Source organism: Biomphalaria glabrata, chromosome 8, assembly GCF_947242115.1.
Source record: "Biomphalaria glabrata chromosome 8, xgBioGlab47.1, whole genome shotgun sequence".
NCBI lineage: Eukaryota > Metazoa > Mollusca > Gastropoda > Planorbidae > Biomphalaria > Biomphalaria glabrata.
In genome coordinates, this window is record NC_074718.1 from 12008041 (window position 1) to 12033746 (window position 25706).

The 25706-nt window shown below is 36.9% G+C and overlaps 1 protein-coding gene across 1 annotated transcript; it reads right to left on the reverse strand.

The window, feature by feature from the left end:
- Nucleotides 1-650: 650 nt before the first annotated feature.
- Nucleotides 651-9609, reverse strand: LOC106060825 (uncharacterized). The gene is made up of 2 exons (XM_013218830.2): nt 9026-9609; nt 651-2302 (listed from the first exon to the last, which is right to left on the reverse strand). Exon 2 carries the CDS (start codon nt 2298-2300, stop codon nt 1212-1214), a length of 1089 nt encoding a protein of 362 aa, XP_013074284.2. The 5' UTR covers nt 2301-2302; nt 9026-9609; the 3' UTR covers nt 651-1211.
- Nucleotides 9610-25706: the final 16097 nt, after the last annotated feature.

The following is a 25706-nucleotide window of genomic DNA, read 5'->3' on the forward strand; positions in this document are numbered from 1 at the left end:
AAAATCTTATGGCAAGAAAGTGAGTATAGCACTGAGCTACTTAGAGCATCTTTACAATCCGCAAACGTCACCTCTACCATCACGTAGAATGCTATCTTAACCTGCGATACATGTGGACAGGAATGTCTCTGGAGAAAAGGGCTCTCTTCAGTCACATGAACAAAGTGTGCTACGAGATGAAGCCTAGCCGTTCAACCACTGAAGGAGGCCAACTATTAGAGTTTATTTGTGTCTATTTAGCATATTTAAAAATGTCCAAATTATTGTAAGAGTCTAGTCTATTTTTGTGTGTATAGTGTAGATAGACTAGTTATATTCAAGCTCGTATTGAAGTCACATTTTAATACCTTTTTTTTCCCGAGCCGGATTTCAGTAAGTGGAGGCCCAGGGTAGGATTTGAGTGAAGGTCCAGGGTAGGATTTGTGTGGAGATCCAGGGTAGGGTTTGTGTGGATGTCCTGGGTAGGGTTTGTGTGGAGGTCCTGGTTAGGGTTTGTGTAGAGGTCCTGGGTAGGATTTGTTTGGAGGTCCTGGGTAGGATTTGTGTGGAGGTCCAGGGTATGATTTGTGTGGAGGTCCTGGGTAGAATATGTGTGGAGATGCTACCCTTTCGATATAAATGCTCTTAATAATACAAAATTGAATAAAATCTAAATCTGAAAGCAGGTTATATTTGTGAAGAAAGAAATACAGAGTAGGTAGACACTAAATCTCAACATCATTATTTTTTAAAACGTAATATGCATATTTTGTAAATGTTAATATATTTGAAATGTGGACACACACCATACTGGAGGTGAGGCAATGGCCAGCCACACATCTTTACAAATAAGCCTGTACAAAGTATAACTAGGATATTTGTACGGAACTAAATTTTGTCGTATACTTGTCTCGAAAACTGGAAATATACCAGTTAAAAAAAAATTGACCCCCCCCCCCTCGTCCATTGTCAAAATAAAAGAATCTTCCCCAAAACAGAAATAACATTTAACTTCTTTATAACAAATGGGACTTTTTTTTTTTTACATTTCGATAAGATTTTTACCTGTAAACATTAAAGACACGAGTTAGGAGTAGCTTTACTTAAACTAATAAAAAAAAACTACTGCAAATGAATGAAATATCAATTATTTAAAACAAATTAATATAAAGAAATTCATACCAATCCAACAAAACAATGTTATCGAATCAATGCGAATTCACTGTCCAGTTTCAAGTTTCTTTATAAAAGCCTTGTTTGAGTTTATTCTCCGAATTAGGTAAATAGGTTTCAGTGTAATACATCAAAAGTTCCTCAATGGTCGAAAACATTTTTAGTTTATCTAAGCTAAAAGAGCCTCCAAATTTGTGCAACTTGTATTCTTTGACAGTGTCGTCCTGGGCCAGGTAGGACAAAACTTTGTCCTCATTTTGCCTTGACTTCCGCAGCATGTACGTCCCTGGCGCCCTTGTCGACTTCAGCTGCCGGAGGAGCTCTTCCCTGCCGATGCTGTTGTCACTGACGGTGCAGAGCACTTCCAGCTTCTCGAAGACGGGCATGTCGTAGGTGTCATCGCCCTCGACGTCCTCCACGTTGATGTAATTGCTACTCCTCTTATCCCCCCCTCCCCCTGCTGTTTGTGGTTTTGATGGTTTGGGAAGAACTGCAGGCTTTCGTTTGTGCCGCGTGGGATCTGGCGGAGGGGATGGTAAGGAGCTTGTACTTGCATTGCTGATGCTTTCGTCGCTACTGTAGTAGCCGCAGCTACCAGAGCTGTAAGTATCGGACTGAATGTCACGTCCTACACTGACCACCTCTTCTAGGAAATCGAACTCATTGCTTGACACGCTTCGCGCTCTCCTGCACGACTCAACTTCCGAGTCAGGCATGCCGTGTGCGAGACACAGCTGGTCTTTGATGGCCCTCATCCAGCCGAGTCTTTCTTCCTCACTGAGGCAGGCGAAAACTTTGGTGCCTACACTTTTTAAGTTGTTGTCGGCGACAAGCGCAAAAGCCCACTCATGGGTCTCGGATTCGGCCCTTCGAACTTGGTTGAAACAACGCAGAAGTAGTTGATTTTTGGGGGCGTTGGACGTTTCGTCTTTGTAGATATAAATGTTATCTTTTAACAGCACCAAAAACCTTCGCGGCCATTTGTTCTGAATTGAGAGCTTTGGTTTCTTCCTTAGGACTCCGAACTTGACAGCAAACTTGGGAAGCTTAATTAATTCCTGAGCTGAAATGTCGGAATGGGACTTAAGGTTCATGAGTTGTGACGGCAGAGTGGTCACTCTGGATAGGGTATCGTGTACTCTGGACATACCTGAAATAGGGGAAATGAAAAAATTAAAATGTGTTTTTTTTTGTAAAAGAAATATTTGATACGAATATTTGTACCTTAAATTTTATGTTATTACATCTATAAGAATAAGAGCAATCCCCCTCACCGCTTTGTAACTCCTCCCTATATTTTTACATAGATTATATCAACTCACTCTGTCTGATCAAATGTTATACTCTCACACCTAAAATCTAGGATCAAGTTAAAATTTTGAACAATTATTTCTTTTGCCTTACTTAACAAAAAATCAATTTAAAAAAAAAATAAGGTTACAAAGACAGTTGGTGTGGAAACAAACTCAAAATAGGCCCCCGATGTGGTGGTAGGCAGGCAGGTAAAAAGGCAGGTTTCAATATTTCAGAAAGAATATCAGAAACTATGAACCACAAACTATCTCTCTCGATACAAGAAGAAGAGATGTACTCGTGTCGAAAATGTCCAAAAGTCCGAATTTGTAGTTCGACTAACGACTTGATACCACAGGATACGGAGATTTATTAATGTTATTATTATTTCATTGTTACCATTCATATTTATTCAATGAACTGAAAGTTATAAAGATATAATTAAATCCTAGATGTCACTTAAAAACATTGCATCACGAATGAAGAGATTCAACAGAATTAATACAGCAATCGGACCTCACAATGACCTGCTAACCACTGTCAACACTGTAAACTCAAATTCTATGGACACTGTCACACATCACAAGGCCCTCAGGGCGAGGAAGGACCTTCCCTCAGGGAACAGTACCAGGAAGAAGATGAAGAGGAAGACAGAAATCGATGGGGAGACAACATCAAAGAATGAACAGGCCTGTCAGTGAATGAAACTCTTATCAGAGGCAAACGACAGAAAGGAATGGAGAAAGACGGTTGATCATGATCATGGGTGGTACCCCAACGATTCAACCGACTAAGTGATATGTGAAAGCTGACAAGGAAATGTAAACTTGTGTTGCAGCCTACTCTTGACTTAAAGTCGTCTAAAAAAAAAGCATAATGTATGAGTGAACACAGTGGTCACCAAACTAGGACCAGCGGGCCATATCCAACGTCTTGAAACATCTACCCGTATAATAAAAGTTATAAAACCGCAGAAATAAAAGTAAAAAGTAAGTAAAAGTCAAGTTCCCCCTTCAAACCACGTGGACTATAGGGCACATTTCTGTGGTTAACAAGGTTAACGAGGGTAACATGTGGCCAGCACAACGACCAACCGCCTTCACTTTTCCCCAACGACACCCAGGTACCCAATATGAGCTGGGTGGATTCAGATGCGCTCTAAAGATCCCAAAATAAAAAATTCCCAATCTTCACGACGATTCGAACCAGGGGCCCATTTTTTAAAATGTGCGTGATATTTACATACAAAGTGCATTATTAGCCTTAATATACAAACAGAAATGTTTTCTTTTAATTTTAGCAGCTAGTTGATCAGAAAAAACACCTAAAACTATTATTTATATTTGTTGTAAACATTTCCTGTACATTTTATAAATATATTTGACTTAGTGATACTGAAAATACACAAGAATTGCCCATCTTTGTTAGCATATTGTAACATTGCCTCCCTTACATTTACCTAATTGTTTTAGAATTGGTGTATTTTTATGAAAAAATCGCTTGCATAATTAATTTTATAAATTAAACGGTTTGCTTTTAGAAAACCAAAAGTAGCCGTTGCACCTAAACTTTTCAAGCCGCATTTAATGATGGAATAATATTTTTCATATCTCTTCTAGTTTTCGAGATCTGAGTGTGACAGACGGACAGACGGACTGACGGACATTTAGCACAAACCTAATAGCGGCTTTTTCCCCTTACGGGTCCGCTAAAAAGCAGACGACAGTGCTGGCAGATGAAAAAATTCAGTGAAAAATTGAAGGCAATTGACACATGAAAAGACACAAAACATTTGTGCAAAACTCTCAGCCCCCTGGACGACAAAAGTGGTCATTGTCGAACAACGATGAACGAACTAACTGGACTCCGCGAACTTTATTGTTTTGTGTCCCGTGCTAATCGGGATGAAAATTGTATGTCCCCTACGTCGTTAAAGGTTGAGCACCATTGATCTAGGTCAATCTAGGAGATGAGAAATACGGGAAAGAGCGCTCGGTTTAAAGTAAACTCTACTCAATGGGAGCGCATGAATACAAACAGAAGAAACCAGGTTCAAGAGTAAATATTGACTTGTTACATCAACGCACACAAAGTAGAGCGTGGTGTTTGACGAAAGTTGATTGAAATATGAAAGCCCTGAAGGTGAGATTGAGTCTATAGCAAACCGGGAAGTAAGGAGTTCAATGCATATTCAAACTAGGCCCGAAATTTTGTCCAGAGTTAAGCGTCGCTCCTGATACGTGCATTACGTCTTAAGCAGCACAGCAGGAATCAATGCGCCAAGTTCAAATGACTCAGTAAACTATATCATGCGCTCAGAGGTTGTGTCCCTATCTCTATCACTGTTCGAAAGCTTTTACTAATACATTTTTAAATTGTATTGGCACTTGATGTATGACTGTGGCTATCAAACTTGTTCTGCCAGAGGGCCATTTAAAATTGAGACACACATGTGCCCGGGCATGCTACCCTGCCTCATAGTAGATTCCAGGTGGAAACGATAGTACGAGGAAACGATTAGGCTAAAGGGTAGCAGATCAAGACTCCCGTGGGGGTGCCTAAGGGGGTGCGAGAGCATCCTCCCGCAACCTTGTCACAATCTAGGGCCGTTACATGAATGGCGTGTCCTGCACGGTTAGCCTGGTATAGAAAAGGAAAATGGCGGGGATCCCGGTGTACGCAGCCTCTGGCCGCGAGTCTGACCCCCCCCCCACACACACACACCAGATAGAATAGTATACACTGTTCTCATTCAGGCCGGCGAGAGTGAGCTCTTGTTCACTTTTGCTGGCCTAGAGTTCCAATAGCCTAAGGCTCAACTCAACCTGACAGTTTCTAGAAGACACACATGTGGAGTATATTGGAAGTGAGCCTCTGCAGCTTAATCTCGCACTATGGGCAGGAGTTTCAAGGTCCCGATTAGCAAAGCGTCACGTGTTTAGTGTCTGCATGGTATACTAGCATCGCTGATCCGAGTCCTTCGAATTATTAGGCTAAAGTTAGTTTAAGATGAGGTTATATTCTCTAGGAATAGGAGGCATTATATTGGATGACGCACTTGTTCCAGCGATGCTTTGCAAGACCTGATTTACACATTCCTTATTCCATGTGCTAGGACAAAGTTATACAAATTCTCCTTCTTCCCTAATATCATTAGTTCATGGAAATTGTTACCTGAATCAGTAAGGCTAAACAATCAGTTAATTAACATGTACGAGTAAATTAGCACTTGGATACGTGTAGGACGTAATTATCGTTTGTAAGTACCTTGAAAAATACGTGATGCTGTCTAATAATTTATTATTACAAAATATGAAGAGGATTACAGCAGGCTTACTGTAACCAATGATTCGTTATGTAAATATAACCAAATATTCAGTTGAAATCCAATGTGACAAAGTGATTCGTAATGTTAATACAGTGTTTCTCAAACTGTGGTCCACGGACGCCAAGGCGCGTGCAAACTCAGATTCCAATCACATATGAATCCATACTAATGCAGGAGCAGCTTACTGAAATGTCCACACACGAGGAACTTAAACAAATGTTTAAACAAGGATACTACAAATTCTGGTTGCAAAAACATATTCCTAATTTTTGTAGCTTTATCTCTTTGTGGTCTGTGGGAAGTTTTTTACTACATCACCAAACGTGACAGAAGTACATTGTAAATCGAGGCATCTAACTGTACAAAACTACGCTTGGCTAAGCTCTTTGATAAACATTTAAGTACGAATTCTACCGCTTAAACTGTGGGTATAAATAGGTCAACTATAAATAGATCTAGGGAGGAAATCTTACAGAAAACAAACTTCCAAATAAACAACTATGAAATTTTTTTTTTTTTTTTAATCAAGCTAAAACGATAAGTAGTTCACTTCGACTAAATAATTATTTATTTCACGGGACAAAGGATCACAACTCCAAGTCTTGAGGGGTCGGTGGGTCAAAAAAGTTTGAGAACATCTGTGTTAATATAACCAAATATTCTGTTGCAGTTTATTGTAACCAGGTAACCAGCTTCTTAGCAATACATCGAATACTTTAAAACTTTAAGACTAAAAGGATAAAATAGAATGTAGTAAACAAATATGCAATGAACCTAAAACTTGTTTAGTTACAATTTATTCTGGACTGATGCATCTATAAATAGTATCAAGCATCCTGTAACAACACTACGGTTGTAACTAGTTCATGAGTACAATATTATAAGGACTGTAGTAGGCTAGGACTTTGGACGTATACTCTACTGTTTCAGTTTTTTGCTGTTTGAGTTTTAACTTTAACATTAGTTGATGAAAGTAAATGCAGTCGGTCGCTGTGCTTGCCGCAAGACACCAACGTTGGACATATGATCCTCCTATCACCTGACTCATGGATCTGAAGGTCTGATAGGTGAACTTGTTATTTTGTGTACCAGGTACTCTTGATTTATTTACATGCGCTCTCGTGTCAGTATGTACACACGTCTTCTCTCTTCGTTTAATTAAATAATGTCCAATATGTCTGTACGACTAACAGTTCAATTCTACACATCGGTCTAAGCCGTGTAGATCACATCCCACTACGACTTAAGTTTTATGATACTCGGAATGCAATAATTTATTAAATGGGGGCATGTGAAAAGTCCGATGATTGTAAAGAAAGCGCAATAGGTACATTTAACGTTTTTACTGATACTTTGTATGTGCTATGGCCTGGTATAACTTTGAGACCCCTGAGAAAAAGTAGGCACGTTAATGGTGTAATATTCTGTTCAAGCGTTGCAAGTACTTAGGCTGTAATGGGCACATGCTAGTGCTATTAACACTTAAGTACAAAAAGGTCCCAAATTGTTCACCACTGATATTATGGAGGAGGGAAGAGATGAAGATATGTTAGACGTCTTAGAGGGTGACCGGTCATTTCATCCCCCGGTCACTTTATCCCCCGGTCATTTCATCCCCCGGTCAAATAAAATATTTTTCTTTTTCATTGTTTAATTGTGCTGTTAAGGCTTGAAGTCCTCATTTCATCTAATATATAAATATGATTATGAAGAATGCTTTTTGAAACTTTTTGACATGTTTCTAATGCGTTTATAGTGTTTCCTCTTCCACTTTGCATTCTTGATGAGAAATCTTATGATATATTGTAAATCTGGGTGTGTACTTAGCTAAAGCGCTTCTATTGGATGTGGGGGTTGTAATTTTATAATATTATCCTGCGAATGACGTAATGATCAAAGGCCAAGGTGTGGTGAAAGTAGTGAAAATCATTTGAGAGATAGAAGTGCGATTAGAATAATTATAGCCGTGCCGCTGATAACTTATCATCAAAGGCCAAGGTGTGGTTGAAGTAAGACCATGTACATTTCTAGATGGTCTACGAAAGGATAGTCAGTTGCACAAGGCATCAGTTTTACAGGCTAGCGCCGGCACTGAAGAACGTCCAAGGAAGAAATATGCAACACTGGCTAAGAGAATAACAAACATTGTTCATCAATATGAATCGATGGATCGTCTTCTGTACTTACAATAGATAGCTTATCTATCTTACTGATGTAGTTGAACACAAAAACACTTTTTAAAAATTATCTCTATATTTATACATGTTAAATTGTTATAGCTTTTAATGGCTTTTAATTTTATTCTTAATCTAACGTGTTACACATTTTGTCATTTAAATAAAAAAATGAATATATTAAATATTGCTCATTTCATATATTTTACAATTACTATTTGTTCGATAAAATGATCAGATGATGAAAATATCAGGGGATTAAATGACCGGGGATGAAATGACCGGGGATGAAATGACCAGGGGATGAAATGACCGCGGATTATGTGACTTGGGATGAAGTGACCAGGGATGAAATGACCGGGAACTGTCTTAGAGAATCAGCTTGGAGGTCTCATGTTTCTTTCTGATGACCATCACACGTCTAAGAGGTGAATATCACCTTGATGGACACATTTTTTTTTCTACTTTGATTTTTATTAATTGGTCACCTCAAAATTTGGTAATGATTGTGTAGTGAGGTGGGATGTTTCTTCAGGCTGCACCGTCCACCCCGATAGGCTTATGACCTTTTCCCCTAGATGACTGCGCTTAAAAGGCAAAACAACGTGGACACTGTCCACTCTAACGGCATCACTTGTCCCTGTAGTGGCTGTACGTTACTGGACTTACTGCTTCAAATTGTGCTTACTACAACACTGTGTGTTCTTACATACCTGCAGGTCTTTAGAGTACAATAAACAGATCCAGATCGGCCTAAGAGTTGTTTATTTACTAATTCCGTGCCAAACCCACCACAATTCTATACGTCTAAGCACACTGTTGTGAGCTGTTGCCCTGGCGTTTTAGCCATGAGTATAAAATGTAACCCATTGTGTACATCATTGTGTAAGTGAGTCCAAGACTACTACTTGTTTACCCTTAGCCAAAGGCTCTAACCTTTGAAATCCAAAAACTATACTTAATTTTGCTACACTGGAGGTTTATAATGTTATGTTTAAAATAAAGCTCATTTTAAATAGCATAAGTATATAAATCAAAAGTAAATACAAAAAAAAAAACTTCAGTTTTTCGTACTTACTTGTATAAAGGAACAAGATGTTTGTAACAAATGATATAACATATATATGTGGATACAAGCTTCGTCAAATGAAATGTTCTTAACACTTCTTGCGTTGTTTTGAAAGTTCAAGGAGTAAGAAGAATGTAGATTCTAATCTTCCGTTGAATCACGCCATCTCTTTTAGCGAGTATATTCCAAGTGAAGGAACTAGAGGCAACAGCATTATACAGCATTATACCTCTTCAAATAATAAGTTATCCTTTTAAAAGTGACTTCAAGGAAGAATATTATCACCAACAAAACAAGCCAGTAATGTAATATTCCTTTTAGTTCAACGTGCCTTCCAGACACAGTGAAGGCTGCAACTTGAACGAAACGTCAACAGAAATAAGTAAAAAGACATCCTGCTACATTCCCTCTGCACTGATCTAAATATGAACCAGCCAAAAGTTTATATAATAGACACTTCATTCTTTTGCTCGTAGAGTTAGTTATAAACTGTATAAAGAGAACTGGTTTATGGCTTAGTGGTTCTCAAGACTTAGAGTTGTGATCCTTTGTCCCGTGAAATAAAACATTATTTAGTCGAAGTAAAATACTTATCGTTTTAGCTTGATAAAAAAAAAATAAAAAATTTCATAGTTGTTTATTTTTAAGTTTGTTTTCTGTAAGATTTCCTCCCTAGATCTATTTATAGTTGACCTATTTATACCCACAGTTTAGGCGGTTGAATTCGTACTTAAATGTTTATCAAAGAGCTTAGCCAAGCGTAGTTTTGTACAGTTAGATGCCTCGATTTACAATGTACTTCTGTCACGTTTGGTGATGGCTTTCAAAACCAGCAATTTATTCTAGGACGGAAAGGGGGGGGGGGGGGTAACACATCTGAAATACAAAACGTTGAAATAGGAATTTCCTTTTTTAACCATAAAAAGGAAACAAACAAATAGGGCATTCAAGCTTTGAGAGTTCTATTGAATGGTTGTATTACCACGTGGAACATTTCCTGTCATGAAGTAATAGGTATGAACTAGGATGTAACACTGTTCATTTCTGATGGAATGTCCAAAATGTATATACACACATATAGATAGATAGATAGATAGATAGATAGATAGATAGATAGATAGATAGATAGATAGATAGATAGATAGATAGATAGATAGACGGACGGACGGACGGACGGACGGACAGACAGACAGACAGACAGGCAGGCAGGCAGGCAGACAGACAGACAGACAGACAGACAGACAGACAGACAGACAGACAGATAGATAGATAGATAGATAGATAGATAGATAGATAGATAGATAGATAGATAGATAGATAGATAGATAGATATTTAGAAATGAATGCTTTGTACTTTCTCTGTTTTGTATTCTGTATATGTGAATATGAGGAAATTGTAATGTGGAACATAAAATAGCATATAGACTGATCATGTAAAGAATGACAAAGATAGTGTGGAGTCAGTACACTCTCTCTACTCTTCTCTCTTTCAGACTCTTTATCCTTCTTTTTCTTTTTTATCTTTTTTTTTCATTCTCGCTTGTTTCTTTGTGTCTCCTTTGATCTCTTTTTTCGCTTTCTTATTTTCTGTCTTCATTTCTTTCTTTTTTTAAATTTCTCTCTCTCTCTCTCTCTCTCTCTCTCTCTCTTTCTCACATATAACTTAGTGTTAGAACAGTGTGAGCTAAGGAGGAACTTGAAATGCCATCAGACGCTATTTGTTAAATACACCGTCTGATTGTTAAAAGACATGAGTACAAGGCTCTTCGAACTCTTGGCTTGCAAGCCTGAACTAACCGCTCTGTCTGACAGAGGTCCAAGTCAATGCCTATATAAAACATTGCTATTTCCAATGCGAGACACTCCGGGCGCATGCACTAGAATACATGACCGAAGGCCGAGCACACAGGGAACCCCCGCCGTTTTGCTATAGTTTTCCAAGCTAACTGTGCTGGACTCGCCATTGATGTAACGGTTCCTTGAGGAACAGCGCCTAAATTATCGACAGGGACGTGGAAGCTCTATTTCAACTCCGCACTCGCTTTCTGTTAGACACTTCCACTGGAGTCTTGTGTTGCCACTCACTCAACCTAATCACTTCCTCAGTCAATCGTTTCCACCCGAGTGCCACGTTGAGGCAGAATAGCTTACCAGGGGTTAAACAGACCAGAACACTCAGTAGTATTCGAAACCAATTGATGTCAAGCTCGAAAGTATATCCCCCCCCCCCCCATGCTTACTAACCTATACAATTTATCTTCAGTACACCTACAGAAACTCAAATACACTATTTGGTAACTAATCAACGAAGCAGTTTCGAAATGTTCTCCCCACCTAATTCCTGTACAAAGTCACTCAGACTCATTTACAGCTGGACAGGTAGACTAATAGTTTCACGTATATACCTTTCTTATTTACTTATGTCACTAAATTGGACTACGCCTCTGAAAAGATCTATGATGGCTGGACTTTTATTAGATATAGAGCTTGAATATGGACACTCTATCTACTTTAGTAGGTCGAGAAATGTCACTTGGTACAATTTGGCAACCTTAAGAAAAGAGGTCTTTTAAATATCCCATTTTAAAAAAAGGTCTTCAAACAGAAGATTCAATCCTATGTATGGCAGCCTTAAACTTTACGTTTTAACCAGATGTTTTAATAAGTAATAATTTCTTAGTTGATAATGTGTCTGTCGGATTTCACTGGAGTCAACTATTTTGTCTTTATTTCTCAGGAATATTCTTTTTTTGTGTGCAAGCAGCTTGGCTATGTTACTTACAGCCTTATCTACATCGTGTAAGTCATTTTAATATGTATTAAATGTACTGCGTTCTAATTCAATAATAGATGGAAATCCTTGTTACAAAGTATTCGCTAATAAAATATGGGATATGAAAACCACATTGTTACATTTTCTTTTTCTAACGAAATACACACAAAATAAATTGTAGCTAGGATGTAGGTATTTCTTAGAAAACTTATTAAAGATGTATTTTCAATACCTGACATCTATGTAGGAAATCACAGTCTGACGACCTCGCTAGCTCCTTTGTCACTGATGTGTATCTTTCTGACGACCTCGCTAATCCCTTGTCCTCAATAGTTTATCATCTTAGTCTTATCAAAATGTTTTTACTGAAGTCATTAGTTGCTTTTTATTTGTATTTTCATAGACCTTTGTAACCAAAATACGGCAAACATTGAGACATCCTCTGACTTAATAGGAAGTAATATAAACAGTAATTTAACTTTGATGGAAATTACACAAAACAATAAATAGTCTTCTCAGTAACAATGTCTCGTGTGATCTGTAAGAAATCAAACAAGTAATACCCCCTGGATTTATCTAGTTAAGTTACAGATTTTTTTAGGGTCTTAAGTTTGTTTTAGGGCTACAATACATACACTACGGTCTAAGTTAGTACCCAAGGAACATTTCTGCCAAGTTTTATCAAGATTGGTCAAACGGTTTTGATTTCTATTGGGCACATACACACATAAATTCGCCTTACTTTCTACTTTATAATATAGATGACTTTTTTGGTGTCTTCGGTGACTCTCAAGCCACAACTTGTAACGCTTCCCCATGATGTTTAATTGTTGTTGGCTTTAGTCTCCCTAAAGTCAGAAGATATAATGAACCATCATTGAACTTTGCATTGAGCGTATCTCAAAAGTGGGCAGAAACATATTCTTGTTTGACTTTTCGTCGATCCTCCAAAGGCCACCAAAGTAAGGGCACGTCGTTGTCTGTAATCTTGACCTGAGAATTCATCGAACCGACATCTTCTATGACTTTTACTTGTAGATATTCTCTTTAACTTTGTCAATGCGGCGTTACTCTCAGCGAGTAACTTGTTTTCTAATATTTATTTCACTATCTTTTTATGTTAAACTTTTTATTTCTCTTTTTTTTAATTTTCCGGATGTGGGAGTGATTGGTATTTGTTTTGGTAGTAAATTTGATGCAGTACCAATAGTGCCAACACGTTAAAAAAAAAAAAAAAAGTAATAATGTGTATAATACAATTTCTTAGCGCATTTATTCATCTTTTATAAAATTTGAAGTGATTAAATGAGTTTTGTGATTTTTCAATATTTATGGATTAAATGTTTAATTAAAAAGTTAAATCTTTCAATATATCTAATTTTTTTTTATAAATTTAAAAAATATTTTTTCTGTGATCAGTTTAAAATTCATGAAAATCTTTTATTTATTCATTTTCTTTATTATACTTTTGTATTTTCCTTTAAAATAAAATGAAATATGTTAGATTATTTAATAAAATAAAAAAGTTATATTTGTTTTAGTAACACAACCCTCCTTGAAAATTTGTGGTCATCCCGGAAAACTTCATTTTTTCCATTAAAATAATTCGCACTGAAAGAGTTGATACTTCAGTTAAACTTTGTGTTCCGGCAAGTTCAAATTATTTTCCGGATTTAACGGTTTGCCTGCGTTTATTCTTATTAGGAGAAACAATGCGGTATTGGCCTCAGCTTATGATGCAGGAAAACGCTTTGGGGAAACTTCTAGCGTTAAGGAGGGCGCGAACCTTTTTTTAAAAAAATAAGTGCTGGTGGGAGCGACTGGTAAAAGTTTGAGAAACACTGATTCGAATGATATTCATCTGACCTACACAAGATATAAACAAGCAATCCGATAGAAGCGTTAGAAAATTGGGCTCTTTAAAAGACAAAGTACACACGCCAATTCAGATCATTTTTTTTTTGTTAGTAGCCTATTATTGCAGAGAAATCAATCGGTTTACCACTAGATATGACAAATAATGTGGAACCATTTTACAATACTTCTATTTAAGTCAGAACTACATGAGGTACATGGATCTCAAAGACAGTTCCAACGATTTTCCCAGTAATTTAAAAGTTAATATATATCGCTGAAAAAAGAATTACTACCTCGATGGCCACACTGGGAAAACACTAGTTTGATCGTTATAATTTTTCAAAATAAAAATAAAATAAATAAATTTAAATTTAAATTTGGCTCGAGAACTAGGTCTAGATCTATATCCAACTTGAGTTTTGAAAAACCTATTGCGTTAGGGAATTTCCGAATGTAAGGCATTTAAGAGTTTAATAAATTAATAAATGTTAAGGGTTGAAAGGCCTATCATTGGAGTATCATTAAAGTCTAGTAACCAGGATTCTTTATCGTGGTAAAGGAGCGGGCAGGGTATTAAAATATTCCATTGTTATTTTAATCTAACATTCATGAGTTATTAAGAGAACAACAATAGCTCTATAAGTTGTATAAAAAAGGGAAAGTCTTTATAAGATTACTCTCAGTGTTTTTCTTACTAAGAATGCACTCACTGACTACATATGATAAAGTCATGTTTTTATTTGATTATTTGTATATAATACAGGAAGTAAACCTTACTAGGCTGGTACAAAGTGTTTAACTTTACTAGGCTGGTACAGAGTGTTTAATTTTACTAGGCTGGTACAGAGTGTTTAATTTTACTAGGCTGGTACAGAGTGTTTAACTTTAATAGGCTGGTACAGAGTGTTTAATTTTACTAGGCTGGTACAAAGTGTTTAATTTTAATAGGCTGGTACAAAGTGTTTAATTTTACTAGGCTGGTACAAAGTGTTTAATTTTACTAGGCTGGTACAGAGTGTTTAATTTTACTAGGCTGGTATAAAGTGTTTAATTTTACTAGGCTGGTACAAAGTGTTTAATTTTACTAGGCTGGTATAAAGTGTTTAATTTTACTAGGCTGGTACAAAGTGTTTAATTTTACTAGGCTGGTACAAAGTGTTTAATTTTACTAGGCTGGTACAAAGTGTTTAATTTTACTAGGCTGGTACAGAGTGTTTAATTTTACTAGGCTGGTACAAAGTGTTTAATTTTACTAGGCTGGTACAAAGTGTTTAATTTTACTAGGCTGGTACAGAGTGTTTAATTTTAATAGGCTGGTACAGAGTGTTTAATTTTAATAGGCTGGTACAGAGTGTTTAATTTTAATAGGCTGGTACAGAGTGTTTAATTTTAATAGGCTGGTACAGAGTGTTTAATTTTAATAGGCTGGTACAAAGTGTTTAACTTTACTAGGTTGGTACAAAGTGTTTAACTTTACTAGGCTGGTACAGAGTGTTAGTCTTACTAGACTGGTACAGAGTGTTTAACCTTAATAGGCTGGTACAGAGTGTTTATCTTTACTAGGCTGGTACAGAGTGTTTAACTTTACTAGGCTGGTACAAAGTGTTTAACTTTACTAGGCTGGTACAAAGTGTTTAACTTTACTAGGTTGGTACAAAGTGTTTAACTTTACTAGGCTGGTACAGAGTGTTAGTCTTACTAGACTGGTACAGAGTGTTTAACTTTACTAGGCTGGTACAGAGTGTTTAACTTTACTAGACTGGTACAGAGTGTTTAACATTACTAGGCTGGTACAGAGTGTTTAACTTTACTAGGCTGGTACAGAGTGTTTAACTTTACTAGGCTGGTACAGAGTGTTTAACTTTAATAGGCTGGTACAAAGTGAAAAAAAAACAACTAAACGTCCATCTCGAGAGAAAGTTAAATTCTAAACTCTCGGTGGAACTCAGTCATCAATCAGTCTCCAACTCAATCATTCACTAGCTCAACTAATCAACAGTTAAATCAACCACCAACCAAAGGAGTCACCAAACAAACGAGTACCAACTAAATGAAGTCTCCATTCAATTTTTATTCCAGTGCACATTATGGGCGATAATCTAGAGCACATCTTTCATACAGCGCCATTCTTGCATAAAATGCACCCATGCATACTACGTTTTGTAAAAGAACACAGAAACTTACAGGGATGACTATAACGTATATAACACTGGATCACTGAGCCAAGGATGTTGACAGATAGAGAATAGAATCTCGATGCAATACATTGTTTTAAATAGATCTTAGTTAACATGAAGCAAAATTATTGTGAAGTTTTCAATAGATAGATAGATAGATAGATAGATAGATAGATAGATAGATAGATAGATAGATAGATAGATAGATAGATAGATAGATAGACAACAGATAGAGATAGATAGATAGATAGATAGATAGATAGATAGATAGATAGATAGATAGATAGACAACAGATAGACAGATAGATAGATAGATAGATAGATAGATAGATAGATAGATAGATAGATAGATAGATAGATAGATAGATTGGTTGGTTGATAGATTGATAGAAAATAGATAGATAGATAGATAGATAGATAGATAGATAGATAGATAGATAGATAGATAGATAGATAGATAGATAGATAGATAGATAGATAGATAGATTGATTGATTGATTGATAGATTGATAGATAAAGACAGTCACTCTTACATACTTATACTTGCCCCTCATTCAAAGCCTTGTAGAGTTGCACTAAGACCCCTAAGACCCCTACCTAAGACCCCTCAAAGCTTCTCATTTCAATGTGCTTGCTAGTGACCCCCGCCCCCAGCTTTTCAGAAACTGCTATTTCATTTCCTGGAACTACATGACCTCCTTTGAGATAAGTAAGTTGGAAACTTTAGTTCAACTCTTTCCACGAATCTCCCCCCTCCCAACGCCCATACTTCTACTATCAAAGCGAAATGTGTGTGTGTGTGTGTGTGTATTTGTTTGCAATACGTATTCACTTTTAAAACAAGCTTAAAAAATGTTTAATAAAGATTATATAAGGAGAAGAACTCTGCATTTACAAATTTATATCTAAATAATGGAGAAGTTATTTCCCTTCTATGATCTCAGAAACACATATTTTATTACCAATAATTAATTGATCAATTGGTTAATTTTAAAATTAATCTATGTTTTGTTAGGTACAATGAACAATTGCGCAAAGATTTAACTTGATCCGAGATTGAGTGTGGGAGAAATAACGTGTTCAAACTCTTTTGACCAGACAGAGTGGGTTAATATAAGCCAGACAGAGTGGGTTAATATAAGCCAGACAGAGTGGGTTAATATAAGCCAGACAGAGTGGGTTAATATAAGCCAGACAGAGTGGGTTAATATAAGCCAGACAGAGTGGGTCAATATAAGCCAGACAGAGTGGGTTAATATAAGCCAGACAGAGTGGGTCAATATAAGCCAGACAGAGTGGGTCAATATAAGCCAGACAGAGTGGGTTAATATAAGCCAAACAGAGTGGGTTAATATAAGCCAGACAGAGTGGGTCAATATAAGCCAGACAGAGTGGGTCAATATAAGCCAGACAGAGTGGGTTAATATAAGCTTTGTAGTAACATCACATAATGGTGGGCTACTTAGCAGTAGAACTCGTTTCTTGCGTCACACAGTCAACAAAATCTTCAATACAATCAAAACACGCCCACATTTCCCTGCTCTCAGTCCTCAGTTCGACAGCAGTGGCGTAGCTAGGGTGAGGGGGGGGGGAGTCAAAATTTGAAAATTCCCCCCCCCCCCGGGGCTCTACTAGAGGGGACCCCCAAATGAGTGTCCGAATCTTTTCTTACATTGAATATTAAGACAATGCCATGTTATCTTGCTATCCATGTTGTTATGTAAATTAGTGACCATGTTGAATGTATTCTACACATTAGACTTATATATTTATTAAATACATTATCTCATGCCATGATGTCGATTGTTAAAGTGCAGGGGAGCCCTAAAGAGGCCGAGCCCCCCGGTCCTACAAATCCCTTGCTATGCCACTGATAGGCAGAAGTACTTCACTCAGTCAACTTGGTAATAAAAAACAACAACTGTATAATTGATACATATTTCTAAAAGGATCAGTTTGAATTATGTATTTCACGAGTAGAATGGATCTCAGTTTGTTTACAGTTTACCTGAACAGTTCCTACTGTGCACTGTCACATAAATGTACAGTGATAACACATTGAGATCTACAAGGAAGTTGAACAGAGGCTCCCACGTATGTAGTCTATAGATCAAGATAAGTAATCAAACCAGCTTGTTGTTTTTTTCGGAAAGCATGAAAAGAAAAATAGTGACGCTCAATGGAATGGGCTCTTTGTGTGTGTGTGTATTTGTGTATGCAGTTGGTTCGACACTGTTTCAGTGGCGTGAGGTCCTTGTCCCTGAGACGGCCGAAGGCGATCCGCAGAAAGGGAAAATAGTATACAACTAAAATGACTTCTTCGCTAAAAGTCAGTTTATTCGATAAAATAATTTGAATAATAATCAACTCGTCCCCTCACTACTGTTAAATATGTCTGTCTTAATTGACAATATCAACGTTGATTTGACCCCATTAAATTAAATTAACATTTGGTTTATAACCATTAATTTGTATCGGTTAAAAAGAGTATGCATTACCCTAAATTTCTTTATCAAATATAACATATTTCTATAACAAACAAAAAAAAGTATTAAAATTTAATCATAACAGGATAGTGAAATATAAATGAGAAAAATGGCTAAATTTATTAGAAAGTGGAAAATAATTACGGAGAGAAAGGGTTAAACAAGGATATCACTAAGTCTAGTTACAAAAACATATTCCGAATGTATTTTCTGAATTATGGATCGTTGTACAGAAGCAATTGACTGTCGTTATTAGCCTCATCTGTACCTGACATTAATTTGGGGAAAGTAAAGGCTGTTGGTAGTTGTGTTGGCCACATGACACCCTCGTTAACCGTGGACACAGAAACAGATGATCTTTACATCATCTGCTCCATAGATCACAAGGTCTGAAAGGGGAACTTTATTTACCTGTCAAGTGAGCGTACTTAACTTAGGAATCTATGTTTAACCTTTAAGATGTGCAGGATTAGGTGTAGAAAACATGTCTCCATGCTATGGGTCATTTATGATTTTCACAGGATCCTAGAAGAGGCGCAGCTAGGGTGGGGGAGGGAGGGGGAGGATTTGAAAATCCCCCCGGGTGCTCACTTGAGGGAGACCCCCAAATGAGTGTTTTTTTACATTAAGTATTACATACTACGCAATATGTAGAAGCCCTCAAAGAGTTCAAGCCTCCGGGCCCCCCAATTGATGGCAAAGTACTAGCTACGCTACTGGATCCTAGCAAGGCTGTCATAACTTGAATTAACAGTGGCTTCAGACATTAGATAGACAAAGTGAAAGTAGATAAAACGAGATAAACAAAAAATACTTTTAAAATAACAAACAATGATGTAACGACGAGAAAAGGTGGGCGGATACTTTGGTTGTGTAGGCTGCATAAATTCCGACAAAAACCTCAAGGTGATTCACTGATTTGTTAAACTTCAAGTTCATCACTAAGGATATGAAGTTAAAGACCAGAAGAACAAGCGACAGACGGGTGACAGCAAGACTTATATTGGATTTGAGAACGAGTTATGTTCTGTTTTAAATGCCCAAGATATCATTATTTCATTCTGCATACATCTATATTAAAGTTGAAAGCTGTGAAAGTTCTATTCAGTTTGTGTTTTAAAAAGAAGTTAGTTCAAGTTTAGTTTAAGTTCTACACTGGATTAGTTGTACACCTACTAGTTGTTTGAAGCCACAGACCAACGACTGAGTAATTCAACACACTACATAATGAATGTCAAGGTCTGATAGAGAAACTTTGGTTGTTACATAGATCTATATATACAAGTTTATTGCATACTTTGCATTCTCTTTGAGATCAATCCGTGATGGTTTCACATTTGAATTTAAAAAAAAACAACAAGCATTAGAAAAAAAAAAGAATATTTTTAAAAACAAATCCAATCTAAGGGAAAGAACTGGTAATTACAACCATTTATCTGAAGAAAATTATAGTGCTTAGCTCCCTTTCTGCTATATAAATACAATTAATTAATTACTACCGCATGATTATTTAATTGATAAATTTTTGAATTGATTCGTGTAGTCATGAATAATTATACAAAATTTGCTTAGTGTGCTGTGATTCAATCTCTGTTGAGCACCCGTGGGAGAGGGTTTCCCAGCAGCTTGTAGGCGCAAACGAGACTCTGGATTTGAACTCAAGCTTCCTTGATAGATAGCCTAGCGGTTTAAACCTCTCAACCACACATTCCACTTCATCAGACCATTGGTCGCCATTTTGTCTCCGAGGTGAATGTCTTTGAGAGGCGCTGCACACCTAAGAGAGACAACTGCGAAACAATATCGCCTTGGATATAGTCATCTTTGTTCCAACACCAAGGTGGTACATATAGAGGCGAGGGGGATATTCGATTTAATGGGTCGTATTGGCGCACTTGTTGACACACTATCGATTCACTGATACTGTTGAATAGAGAGAGAGAGAGGCAACTCTTATGTTAGAGAATCCTCCTAACAATTATACAGTTTAAAGCAAAGGAAAGGAGAAGCGAGAACTATATAATGCGAAATTTATTGCTATTTTTTATTTAGATTTAAAAATATGGGGAGATTTAGCTGCTTGACTTTATACTAATAATTTTAAAAAACTTCATTGCAAAAACGCGTTTGACATAAATACTGCAGACTCAAGCTGATGTGAAAGCAAACTTAACAAAATGTATAACTGCATAAAAAGGTAAACAAATCTGAATACATTGTTGAACAGGTAGGTCTTTGATTTCTTCTCAAATGTAGTGCAGAGAGAGGTTTATCTGAGTTCCATGTAAAAGGAATACCAAACGTTTGGGCTGTGTACAGAAAAGCAAAGCGAATGTTTGGAGTTAAGTCTGAAAGACTAAAGAAGTGATCAGTTCGCTAAGGTTTTTCATTATTATGGATGCACTGATGCCAAAGTGCCGTAAACATTGAAATATTTGTTGAATTCTGTTGGTAGTGGAGGATCAGTGAAATAATACTATTTGTAAGAATTGAACTTTAAGAGAGGGAAAAGTTTCAACTTTTTTATTGCATACCATGATCAGAAAGTTAGATTGGAAAACAGACAGTAACAATGCGACTACACCGTAAGATCTTTGGGCTTAAGTAATTTGTTTAGATTTTCCTAATGTGGGCACAGTTTCTGGGGAACAAGGCATATTTCTTATTCCATATCCAAGGACAAATTGATACAAGTGCTCCTTCTTCCCTAGCGCCATTAGAGCATGGAAAGGGAGACCTGAATCATCCTGGATGACTTAACAGTGTTTAAGTTTCTAACTAGCATTCACTATTAGACTGACACATAGATACTCGTAGTCGTAAGACATAAGTATTTTCTGTTTTGAAGGAACATATGTACAAGATAAGTGCTATCAAGTGTATGCGCACGTAACCATGAGAAAAAGAGAGCGGATGGTTTTGGTTGTGTAGACTTAATAGTTTCTGATGAAACCACGATGTGGTTTGTCGCAATTCAAGTAAATATTAAGGACTTGTCTGAAAGTTGAGGAGACAAATTAGAGACGCGAGACAGTAGAGACGTATTTGTAGTGAGATTGTGTTTCAATTATGAATTCAATTGTGTTACTACTATATCTCATTTCAAATTGATTCTATATACATTTTTAAATGAAAGTGAAAAGAATTCTGTTCACGTTTATTTCTAAGTTAAACACGCATACATTGGTTTATTTCTACTAGCTGCTTGGGGCTACAAACCAACGACCGGGGAACAACAATTTAAAAAAAAAAAAAAGGTAGCCAAGCAGAAAAAAAACTACAAGAAAAAAAAATACGATACATTTATGTTCGAGCGTCAGCCCAATGGAGAATCTGTGGCAACAAATTTAATAAACAATTTAATTAAGGACTTAGTCACAAAGTAGAACATGTGCCGTTCAGTGTACTAAAGGTTAAGTGACTGATGATTCCCACTTCAAGCTCTGTAAATACAGAAATGTTCAATAGAAATCTGGCACTATCTTGTAGGAATGGACTCACCGTTAGAGTTAATAAGTTCAAGGTAGATAACTTTAAAAAAATGTCTTTTTAATATTTTAAGTAGTTGCGTCCCCTTTTATAATAAAGATTAGTTCTTTTTTAATATTAGATAATTGATAGTCCTAATTAAATTAGAGTATACGACTAGTGGGACACTAGTGGCAGAGGCGTAGTGAGGGGGCGCTACCCTCGTGGAGGGCACACACAGAGAGCAGATAAAGTACCTTGCCCCGGTCGCACGTATTGGTCACTACGTCACTGATTGGTGGTTACTTTTTTTTGAAGTTTTAAAATCACGAATAAGCCTGAACCTTCTTATCATTATATGGAGCTGTGCGCATCTAAACTTTACCCGTTAGTACATAATCTAGGCCCATGGATCATATTATTACTTACTAGCATTTCCCAGAAAAAAAATAATTTTTTTTTACATACGACATACAAACCTCGGCTTATAAATTTTATATTAACATATTTTATAGCCTGTATAAAAAAGGTGAAAAGAGAAAGGCTCCCATAATTAAAGCCTCTATTGTCATTAGAAGGAGCAACGCAATCTGCATACTCTGAAAGAAGCTAGAGTCACAGTGTAGAGGACAGCACGGAACAGTGCCAATGAATCACTAGCAATTTTGTTCAAAACCCTAACCTATCGACCAGTAAACCATAACTCTATGCATATATGAGAATAAAAAAAGAAGTATTTCTCAACCTTCGGCAAAAAAAGAAACAAAAAACAGTCTTGTTGAGGCCTTTGTCTTCCAAGCCTGGGGTCGGGGGAGCGCCATAAGCTTCGCTATGATGTTCGGGGCAAAGCCCCGACGTCAAAAGCTTTTTCTTGCATTCTTCACTGCAGTAACGCATTCTCCAGACATCTAAATAAATAATATTCAATAAAATTGTAGTATAAATTGTGAGTTATAGTCCCAAATTTATTTAAGTAGAAAAATATCAGATTGAGTAAAGGTTGGAAAAAGGCGACTAAAAAAAAATATAGTTTGAATTTAAAACTCATCTCAATAGTGACTCTTTTACTGAACAATTTCGTTTGAATTCTAACTTTTCCACTGCAAAGTCTTTCTTAAAATAATTATGATAAATCCATGTGAAATTACATAAACTCTGTCTGGAAAGGTGAAGGGCGTTAAATTTAAACGATTATTCCTCACTTCTTTTTATAATTTCTGCTAATGATTGCATTTGGCATTAAAGAATAGGGATGGGGCGACTCGATATAAGAATTTAATTTATAGCATATATAAATTATATATTTTTTATTTTGTAATTTCCTAACTATAATAGAAAAACAAAAAGTATTGGTTTGTCCGATGGGGGAAAGGCGATTGCATCACATGGTGCAATCCTTTTTCATTTTATATTTACTAATCATGAAATTTGAGATTAGAGTGTGATGCGACATAATATACAAATGGGTTCACATATCAATAAGTAGTTTATATTATATATTTATTCAACTAATTGTGTTCACAAACTATGATTTCTCCATTAAAATAGGACCGCCCCCAATCAGAGGGCTAGAGCGGGGAGGGCAGTACATGCAATCGCCCCCCCCCCCTACCCCACCGAATCGGCCAAGAAGGGGAGCGACATAATATAAAATTTATAAATTAATTCAACTAATTTTGTTCACAAACTATGCAGCCTACACAACCAACCTATCCGCCCAGCTTTTCTCGTGGTTATATCAGAAACACTTAAACGCACCATAACATGAATCATCGGTTTCAATGACCGACGCTTCAGTTCCACGACAAATAGTCGTGTGAACCATTGCTTGTGAGCCAAATGTTGATGAAGAAGTTGTTGAAGAAGCAGATGTCTGTGAACCACCATTTGTCGTGTGAACGATTTGTCGGGTGCATCAATTGTCGAGTGAATCAATAATTTTGAACGATTGGTCAGTGAATGATTTGTCTTGTCCCCCAACGCTTCTATGGTCAGGAAGCAACTCTGCACCTTTATATTCCCCGGCCAATGTCAGGTATTTAGAGTTCAATGGACGGTCCTGATAGTCTAGTCTAGACTCTACACCTTTATATTCCCCGGCCAATGTCAAGTATTTAGAGTTCAATGGACTGTCCTGAACATATATATTAAGACTCGTCGGTTCGGAAGTCAAACACTTTAAAGCTTTACCGTGGATGGCTGCCTGGTAGTGCGGTACGCGCGCTGGATTATTTTTAGGACTCGATGGTCCTGAGTTTATACCCTGCCCTCGGCCATTCCCCCCCCCCCCCCCCCCCCCGTCGTCTTGCAGGAGGTTGGGACAAGGAAGTGGATTATTTTCAACTCTGAAGCAACATCCGAAACATGTAAGACATTTGACCAAGAAACAAACCTCGTCACCATCCCCTCTATATAGATTCCTCTATTCCTTCCTCTCAATAGTAGCTGCGAAATATATCAGCCTTTACTTTTATCCACCTCAAATGTTTTACCAAATGTAGAAAAGAGTGAAAAGAATGTAAGCCAGTGATGCTCAACTTACGGCCCGTGGGTCTCATCCTGCTTAAGACGTGGTGCACTTCAAAACTTTGTCTCACGGTGCAATGTCTCACGGTGCAATGTGAAGCTGCAGTTGGTCAGTTCAATAATTCTCGGCCTTATTTTGTTTGGTGAGGCAGCCCGAGATAGGAGTGAAGGAAATTTACAAGACCCCCCCCCCCCACACACACACACCCGAAAAGGGTTAGGCGTCGCCGATGTAAGATCAGTGCACACATGTTTACCGTATGTCATAAACGGGAAAAGGATGTCAGGTCATTGCTCTCTCTATTATTTGGTTCGGATTGAATTTCATTTCTTTCATTCCCCACGTGACTACGAGTCTCTCTCACTCTCTATCTCTCTCTCTCTCTCTCTCTCTCTCTCTCTCTCTCTCTCTCACACACACACACGCAACGGAATACTTGAATGCTTTTTTTTATGGCCTCCTTCAGTCGCGAAGCGCCTATGGATAATCTCTGTGAGATGAATGCCTGGTCATTAGCTATGGTCGGAACGATGTCGCTTGAATGCGTATAAATATTTTAAAGCTATGTGTGTGTCTGTTTGCTATATTCTATGTAACATGTTCATTGTTCACGTTTTGTTCTTGTGAGTGCGTATGTTAGTCTTGTTTCTACATTACCATACATGTTTATGAATATATATAACTTGTGCAGGGTAGGGCTGTGTCACCTAATGCACTAATTGTATTAGAAATCGGCGTGTTAATGAATCATTTTATTGTTAAGTTTTACTTTAAATGTTTTGATAGTTCAAGTTAAATTTATGATTCATAATTCATGTTTATTGGGGATCTTCACAATAAACGTTAATCACAGAATTGTTGTGTTTACACTTTGATGTTTAAGATCCCGTTTACGTTCTTAAAGGGATACATTAGAAGAGAAGAAGAAAGCGATATGAAGAAAGGTCGAGACTATAAAATGGATCTTTAAAAACAGAGACATACTTATAGATCTAGATATAGTCGTTTAAAAAATGAGCAACACATTATCCTTGACTACAGTCTTTACAAGTCAAATTGTAGGAATTTTTTCCACACACACACACAAGCGCGCACTTTAATACAGAAGAAAAAACTAATTTGATAATCACACAGATCTAAGGATAATCTCTTACACTCAATCTGACTATTACCTGCATTTTACACCTAGAGGAGAATTAGATTTAAGATATAGATCTGTGAAAAAATAAACATAAAGAAAAATATCTAAAACTAAAGAAAGTTACGCACCAAAAAAGTGTTAATAAGTGCTTTAAGCGGAAGAAATTATTGATTAATACTTTAGACATTAAAATGTTGGCTTTTAAAGACATATTTGGTAGAAATTGCGAATCGAAAAAATCCTTTTTGGCAAATGTAACCT